Source organism: Rhineura floridana, chromosome 18 (assembly GCF_030035675.1).
Source record: "Rhineura floridana isolate rRhiFlo1 chromosome 18, rRhiFlo1.hap2, whole genome shotgun sequence".
Classification (NCBI taxonomy): domain Eukaryota; kingdom Metazoa; phylum Chordata; class Lepidosauria; order Squamata; family Rhineuridae; genus Rhineura; species Rhineura floridana.
The window spans coordinates 13,413,273-13,421,776 of NC_084497.1; the positions used below are offsets into that span (position 1 = coordinate 13,413,273).

The window sequence follows — 8,504 nt, forward strand, 5'->3', positions numbered from 1 at the left end:
ATACAGGGTGTATCTTGAGCAAGGTTAGAGGATTGTTGCTTCCTGCCTCCCTCCCTCCCCTTGTGAGTTGTGTGAGCTCTTTCACAAATTTTCACTATCTTCATTTTTTAAAGCACTGGGTTTATTTTATTTTTAATCAGATTTTTATACAACCGTGACTGTTTTAATTGCCTTGCCTCCTGCCCTTACTGGAGATCTTAAACATCTGTGTGTGTGTGTGTGTGTGTGCGTGTGCATGCGCGCTTTAACAAATAGAACGCATGCAAGAGCATGACTGGCTCATTTTGGGGGATCAGGGTCATACCTCTGTGATGGAGCTTGTGCTTTAGACGTTCCAGGTTTAGTACCTGATGTCTCTTATTATCTGCCACCGTCACGCTTGGCGTGAGCGCTTTCGAAAGACATCTAGTGAGATGCTGGACTTGATGTATCCGCTTTGGTCTGGCAGAGTCCTCCTAAGTTATTATTTGTTTCAGATTTTTAGACCCTGCCTCTTAATTGCAAGCAGTCACAAGACAGCTACAACCCTTGTTAACACATTTCTTGTTGGAACAAATATCCAGTATCAAGGCTGAAAGAGACTCATCTCTGAGCGGTGGCAGCTTTCAGCACAGGAGGACAGGGAAAATAGATCAGAGTGCCTTTGGGCACTTTGCAGAGCATGCTTCCCTCCTGGCTGAGTTACAACAGGGTCTAAGCACATCACAGCTTTAGCGAGTAGGCCTTCCAGATCTGTGAGCCTGGAGAAGAGGGAATGCCACAATTCCATGCAAGTGTAGAAATTCACCTTCCCCTCTCACTCTGAAACATGTTTCCAAGCACAGTTATGCTTGAGAATGTGTTGGCAATGAAACCTTTGCAGTGGCTGAATAAGATTAACCATTGGGCCGCTGCCATGCTCTTGCACGTGCCCGATTCACTTTGTTGCTCCGTGCGCTGGAGAGCATCCAAGCCACGCCCCAAAGCTTTGGACCTCCCTCCAGTCTTGTTTTGTGGAGGTTTCCAGAGAGGAATCAAGTCTTGCTGCCGTTACACCTTTCTTCATTGGCATCTCTGAGCAGCACGGTGTTCCTCTTGCATGTGAAACCAACCCACAAGCTGAGTGCAGTGAGGTCCGCCATCCCTGTTGCGTTCTGTGTGTGGGAGGGTGAATGTCTGAAGCAGGGAGCCTCCTGCAATGGAAGAGGCAGAATTTTGCACACTCAATACCTCCCCCTTTTCCTTGCTCACATGTTGGTTTTATACATCAGTCGAATGCCTGGTTTGAGGGGGTGGAGGCTTCTTTTGATGCTGAATTTGTGCTCTCCCCTTATATAGGTGCGGTTGATGCAGGAGTCTGTCCGTAGAATAATTGATGCTGAAGAAGCCAGGATGGGTAAATGGTGCAGATTTCCCTTTCCTTCCTCTCAGGGCTCTGCCCTTCAGGCATTTGAGGTGGCTGCACATGTCTCTTGGGTTCTACCTGTGGGTGCTACCATGGGTACTCTTTGGGTGCTACCATGATCACCCAATTAATCTCTGGATGGAGATGTGCCTCTCAGAATGCTTGCTGTAGCAATCCTGGGTTGCCCAGGCGCAGTGATGATGCCGTGTCAGTGCAGGGGTACGGGGGATGGGCCATAGCTCTGTGGCTGAGTGCACGCTTTGCTACCAGAGGGTCCCAGGTCCAGTCCTCAGCATCCCCAGGTAGGGCTGGGGAAAAGACCTCTGTCTGAAACCCTGGAGAGCCTCTGCCAGTCAGTGGAAGTGATACTGAGCTAGAGCCCAGTCAGGGTAAGCCAGCTTCTGTGATTGCACAAGGCAAGCTCAGAAACTGGCCATTGCTTGCAGAATTCAGCAACCCAATAGTCTCAGTAGTTCTTTTTTCTTAAATCAAGTTTCCGGCTGTTAAGATGGAGTAATAGATCTTGAAGGGGAGGGAAAAGGCTGTCCAGGATCTCCAGTGGGTGGCAGCCTTTTAGTGCCCTGAATAATTCTTTGCCTTTCCTGACTGACAACGAGCAGAACTAGGCACTGTCAGCAAATAGATGTGTCGCTGAGCAGCCGGGAGTATCCTAGTTCTTTGCAAGTCTGTATACTGGACAGGGATTTGCGGGGACATCCCTTTGATTTTATATAGTGAGAGGCCTGGGCAGACATTTCCTTGCCTGGGGGTGGGGGGGAGGCCTCTTTGTTGCCTGACAGTGTCCTTGGCATCAGCAGCTTATTGGCCACATAACACCCCTCTTCATGTTAACAATGCAGGCCTGATTGTGGTGAACGCCTGGTATGGGAAGTTTGTCAATGACCAGAGCAGGAGGAACGAGAAGGTGAAGGTCATCGATGTGACGGTGCCGTTGCAGTGCCTAGTGAAGGATTCCAAGCTCATCCTCACAGAAGCATCCAAGGTAAGGAGGAGGCCAGGCAGGCAACTTGAGGTGGGGCAGACTGGCCTGCACAAGTCGTCTGTTTTAAGGGTAGCTGCCTTGAGGTGGCTTTGCTGACATCCCAAGCCATGCGGTCATGAGGTGAGATTTGTAAATCCTTGCTTACTTGGCCTTCCACTGGGGAAAAGGAGTGGAGTTTCACAACAGGTGTGTGTGTGTCTGTGCGCACGCGTGCATGCACATGTGCAGTACCCACTTCTGCACAGTCGCCTTTGATTCATCAGGAGGCCCTTTCTATCCTGCAGGCTGGCCTGCCCGGGTTCTACGACCCTTGTGTTGGGGAAGAGAAGAGTCTGAAAGTGCTCTACCAGTTCCGAGGAGTCCTGCATCAAGTTATGTCAGCCGACAACGAGGCCCTTCGGATACCAAAGCAATGTGAGTAGCTCTACAGGCCCTGGTGAGGACATCCCTTGCCCTTCCCTTCCTCCTAGGAGCTACCTCATGGTCAGGGGATCTCGTAGGGGACACCTCTCGGACTCTGTCCCCCTCCAGGCTTCACTTACCCCTGCTTTGGCTTCATGTTCTTCAGCCTGGTCACAGAGGCTGTAAGTGGGGGACAGCTGTGGCTGCTGCACTCTGCTGCATGGAACCTAGGTGAGAAACTCATGGTGTTCCTCAAGCATTTAGCATAAGAACTGGGGATACCTGCAGAATCCCAAAAGCCTGGCTTCATTGCCAAAAGCAGAGATGTCCATGGCTCTGGGAAATGTGATAGTGTCTGCTAAAGTTCCTGACTCAAGTAGGCAGAACTTCTGCACTATGGCATGCCTCCCTGTCTTCAGGATAAGAACAATCCCAAATGCCCTGAAATTGCAGGCCAGCACCAAGCAGTGTGGCACGTGTTGGTTTTGGCTGCAGCCTTGGACTCTGATGCTCACCCCTAAAGAAACAGCAGTATTTCCCTGCTCTGCCTCCTTGCCCCTTTGCACACCACCATGGCAGTCCGTGGCAAATCTAGACCATCAAAATCCCCTACTTTGTACCTAGTGTATATTAGAACTCCTGAGCAGTTGCCTGCATGATTCATTTCCAGGTCTAGGGGGCAGAAACAAAATTCAAAGGGATCTTAATAGGCTGGCGCATTGGGCTGAAAACAACAGAATGAAATTTAACAGGGATAAGTACTAAGTTCTACACCTAGGAAAAAGAAATGAAATGCACAGTTATAAGATACTTGGCTCAGCAATATTACATGTGAGAAGGATCTTGGGATTGCTGCTGATCACAAGCTGAATATGAATGAGCCAACAGTGTGATGCAGCTGCAAAAAAGGTGAATGCTATTTGAGGCTGCATTAACAGAAGTGCAGTTTCCAAATAGTGTGAAGTACTAGTTCCCTTCTATTCGGCATTGGTTAGGCCTCATCTTGAGCACTGCGTCCAGTTCTGGACACCTCACTTAAAGAAGGAGGCAGACAAAATGGAACGAGTTCAACAAGGATGATCAGGGGACTGGAAACAAAGCCCTATGAGGAGAGACTGAGAAGAGAAGAAAGATGGGAGATATGATAGCACTCTTCAAGTACTTGAAAGGTTGCCACACAGAGGAGGGCCAAGATCTCTTCTCGATCATCCCAAAGTGCAGGACACGGAATAATGGGCTCAAGTGACAGGAACCCAGATTTTGACTGAACATCAGAAAAAACTTCCTAACTGTTAGAGTGTTATGACCATGGAACCAATGGCCTTGGGAGGTGGTGGGCTTTCCAGCACTGGAGCCATTCAAGAGGGTAGCCTCCAGTGTTTGAGAGCCCAAAACCTCAAACTGGCCACTTGCTAATAGATGAGGTGCCTTTATCATCTATCTAATTAATAGCTGTTTTGCACATTTGCCTTGATCTCAGCCTCTGTAAAACAAGGTCTGCTTTCTCCCCCCTTTTTTTCCCCTACCCCACCAGCTCACCGGATTGACATGGACAGCTAATCTGTTGGGGAAGAGGACAGGTGCTGAGTTCTGTGCTGAGGGGTCAACAGAAATTGCACCATCTCTCCTCTCTGGGTTTCATACGTCTTCAGACCGGTGGAGATGCTACATATTTTATGATCTGCATAGAAAGTGGTTTTACACTAATTACATTGTGGGACAAAATGAGAGGAAGCTGCTGTGACAAGAGAGTGATACCCAGACCCTGCCACCAACTGGGGATTGTGGCTGGGCCAGCGCAGCTGAAGGCACCAGTATTTCCTGCCTGCCCATACCCATGTGAGGGGGTGGGTTGCAGACTAGAGTTCCCCCTGTTGCTGAAACCACTGTCCTCTTCAGCACGGGGATCTTTGACGGGCAATGGGAGTGAGATGGTGATCTTATTCTGGCTACTTCTGGTGAAGGATTGAGCGGTCACATTTGCAACCTCCTTGGCGCAGTCCCTGTAGCCGCTTGGCAATGCAGAGTGTGGCGCTCACGTTGGTTCCCAAATCAAAATGCAGTTCGGCAACTCATCTGTAAGCATTTCTTTTAACCTGCTTAACTCTTCCTGCCCATACTGTTTCCAGAAGCTGATACAATAAGGCACCAAGAAGAGCAGTGTCCACTTGTCTCTATTCCAAGCAGGGCAAGAATCTTGCCTGGAAAGTCACCACAGACGTTGTGATGTACAGAAGGCCTGGTGATGGGGGGAGGAATTGGGGGGAAATAGAAGTGGGAAGGCCAAATGAGTGCCAAATCAGAGGAAATGGTTCTTTGGATGGAAGGTTAATCCCACCACAGACCAGGGCTACTGTGGCACCATGGGGTAGCAGGAACACCTCTTCTCACCCTCTGTCCTTGTCAGCCGCATGGAGATGCTCTTGCAAACAGAAAGAGAGGCGGCTGGCACTGGCTTTTGGCCAGTCCTCGGAGGGCCTTCCTTTGCTTTTATGCAAAATCCTCAGGGTGTGGGGGTGAGGGTTCATATAGCCAAAACAAGCATTGTACTAACTGCAAATTCTTGAAACATACACACACACACCGGCACATCTCCTGCCACTCTTTGATTCTTTTGTGTAACTGGGTTTTTCCCCCCTTTTTTGGATCCAGATCTTACCCTCCCAGCAGCTTTTACCCTGAGCAAAATTATCACAGATTCCAAGAAGCCTGTTGGCAGCCGTGACCCCTCTTCCCCTTGAAATCAGGTGCTCTTCTCCAGTTGTTCTGCTTCTGGCAAATTTTTTTCTCTCATATTTGCCTAGCTTCCCTTGAACCAAATTCTGATCTAGTAATGTCCATTTTGTTAGTTAAATGTTGGTCTATTCAGTAAAGATGCTTACTCATGTTGGCATCCCCCCCAACAGCCCCAGTTCCTCCTTCTATAAGTCAATTATCCCAACTTCCTTTAGCACTGATGGAATAGAAAAACACTGTATGGTTGTAATAATAATTCTTTTTGGTAAGCAGGCACGTTCCAGTTTTATAAATATGCAACCCATGGCCTTCTCAGGAACCAGAGTCAGGCTGGAATTACACTGGTTACAGGAGCCAAGAGTCAACAGTTAGGTAACAGGCTTGGTTGTTAGGGCCTCTCAACCACTTGAACCTGCTGCTTCTTTGACCCAGCCCAGCCCGAGCAGCGAGTCAGCTGTGGTGTTCTGTCCTTCCCTCTGCACTCCCCAAACAATTAAACCAAATCCCTGTCTTGTGTGACCAGAAACTTTGCAAAGTGCATGAGCCCCCGAGAGGTTGGAGGCGCTGGGTTCTCCTGTAACAAATAAGGACAATAAAAACAACCCATTTTCACCCAGGATGGCAACTGAACCAGTCTCTGCTAGGCCACAGCTCTCCAGGCATGTGCCACTGCTTCTGCTTGTTGCTAAAGTGGGGCAGGTGGGCGGGCGGGTGCAACGGCCTACAAGGAGACAAACATCAAGCCAGAGTTCACTTGCTGTGAACCTTTGGGGAGGTCAAATGCAGGAGCTTCAGGTGACTTCTGTCTTTTTTTCTTTTTTCTTGCAATAGGCTCTATACAAAAGATTACCCTTCCCTAACCTGTGGCCTTCTGGCTACTGTTGGACTCCCAACTTGCATCAGCCCCAGTCAGCACGGCCACTGGTCAGGGGCGATGGAGTCCTATGGCACTTGGAGTGTGCCAGAGTGATGGAGCCACGGTTGGTGGCTGGAAATGTGTGGGTTTTTGATTGCTGTGACTCCTTCCATTGCTGTGAGAAGGGGCTGTTACAGCCACCAAGGCTCCTCTCTCTAACGAGTGGCCCCCACGCTCACAGCGTCACTGGCAGACTGGATCTCTCGATCTCTTGCGCTTTTGGCAACCCTCCTCCTCAACTCAGTTTCAAAAATTACCTAGAACCCCCAGCCATTCTTCCACAAGTGTAATTTGTAAAAGTTTTGGACATGATATATGCACATGCTCATCAGACCTTTGATACGTCTATATGAGCTGCATGTCTACTCTCTACAGTTCATGAAAACAACCCTTTTTCATAGATGCACCGAATTTACACTGTAGGTGAACTAATACATAATTATCAGTTTTGGTTATTGAGGCACGTAATATTGTGCATGGGTCTCTAGGCAAACTAAAATGCATCACACAAAGATACAGGGTGAGACCGTTATATAGCAGAACTCTGAAAGAGTGGGCAGCAAAATCAAGAAAGGGAGTGCGAGTGCCACAGCACGTTGTCAGGCAGAACTCTCGTTATCCCTGGCTGGGGCTGATGGTAGCTGGATCTCCACAAGAGCCTAAGAGCTGGAGATTATCTGCCCCGTGGTACAGGAAACTAAGAGGACTTCTTACAGGTAAACAGTGGAAGATATATCTGATTTTCATGCTTGGTGATTTCCGTCCTGTTCTGGCAGACAATACAAAGTTGGGGAAAAGAGCTGTGTGTCAGGGGTTCCCAAACTGGTCTGCAGACCACTATGGACTGCCTTCAAGTTGATTCTGACTTATGGCGACCCTATGAATATTATTTTCACGGTAAGTGGTATTCAGAGGGGGTTTACCATTGCCTTCCTTTGAGGCTGAGAGGCAGTGACTGGCCCTAGGTCACCCAGTGAGCTTCACAGCTGTGTGGGGATTCGAACCCTGGTCTCCCAGGTCCTAGTCCAACACTCTCACCACTACACCACACCGACTCTGCCTGCAGACCATGAATGGCCCATGAACTTCATTCATGTGGCCCTTGGAGTGTCTGTGGGTCTGTGACTGAAGACAGGAGAGGGCACATCACATTAAATATCCATGTTGATTTTCATTGTATTCTTGTTGCTTTTACTTTTATTGTATTCTGTGGAATTCAGATTGTAATATAATACAATATAAGAAGCAATCAAGATGCAATTAAAAACTCATGGCACCATCCAGCGCAGCGCATTGTGATTGCTACAACAGGGCAGAAAAATGAGTTAAGTGGCCTGCCAAGACCCTCAGCAGTTTTCAAGTGGTCTGTGGGGAAAAACTCTGGGATCTATATCCTCTATACCCTTTTATCTCTTCCCCCCCCTCTACTTTTCTTGTCATGACTTCCAATATTATCAGTTCCTTTGCTTCTTTCTCTCTGTCTCTCTTGGCTGATGTCTCTCAGTGTTTTGGCAGCTGTGAACCACCCATGAAGAGGCCAATATCCATCTGTAGTATATGCCAGAGAATGTGGGCATTGCATGGTACTGTTGACCCGTGGTGGTGGTGGTGTCTGGAATAGTGGCATAAAAAAGCACATGCCCAGTTGAGCTGCAAGGCAAAATGGCGAACTGAGCTGAAAGACAGTTTGGAAGAGGAGAGTTGTTAGCCCAAAGCCTCAATTTCTTGTCTCCCCTCTGAATTGGAATGAGGGCAACTGGAATGAAAACAAAAGATGGTGCAGCAAGGTTTCAATGTTTAAAAATTAGGTTTGTGCCCTGTCCTTTGTCCAAAGACCTCCAGCTTATGTATGTTTGCTTAGCCTATTCATTGTAACTTCCCCATGAGATAGGTCAGGTGGAAAAGGTGGGGGCTAACCTGATAGCCACCTCCTGAGTTTCAGGTTGGGCAGAAATTGAAAGGCAGGTACTGCCCCCCCCAACACTTCTTTTTCACCTTGAAGAAGTTTTTAAAAAACATGCATAACAAATTAGTAGTTTATTAAATTTATGTCCTGCCCTTCC

At 48.2% G+C, this 8,504-nt stretch overlaps 1 protein-coding gene across 1 annotated transcript in view; it reads left to right on the forward strand.

The window, feature by feature from the left end:
• The window catches only part of DNAJC11 (DnaJ heat shock protein family (Hsp40) member C11), a 69,510-nt gene extending 64,566 nt beyond the window's left edge, over positions 1-4,944 (forward strand). Inside the window, exons 13-16 of the mRNA XM_061601491.1 lie at positions 1,318-1,375; positions 2,245-2,387; positions 2,672-2,801; positions 4,324-4,944. Coding sequence (XP_061457475.1) covers positions 1,318-1,375; positions 2,245-2,387; positions 2,672-2,801; positions 4,324-4,349 — 357 coding nt within the window. The 3' untranslated portion in view covers positions 4,350-4,944. The remainder of the gene's footprint in view (positions 1-1,317; positions 1,376-2,244; positions 2,388-2,671; positions 2,802-4,323) is intronic.
• The last annotated feature ends 3,560 nt before the right edge of the window (positions 4,945-8,504 follow it).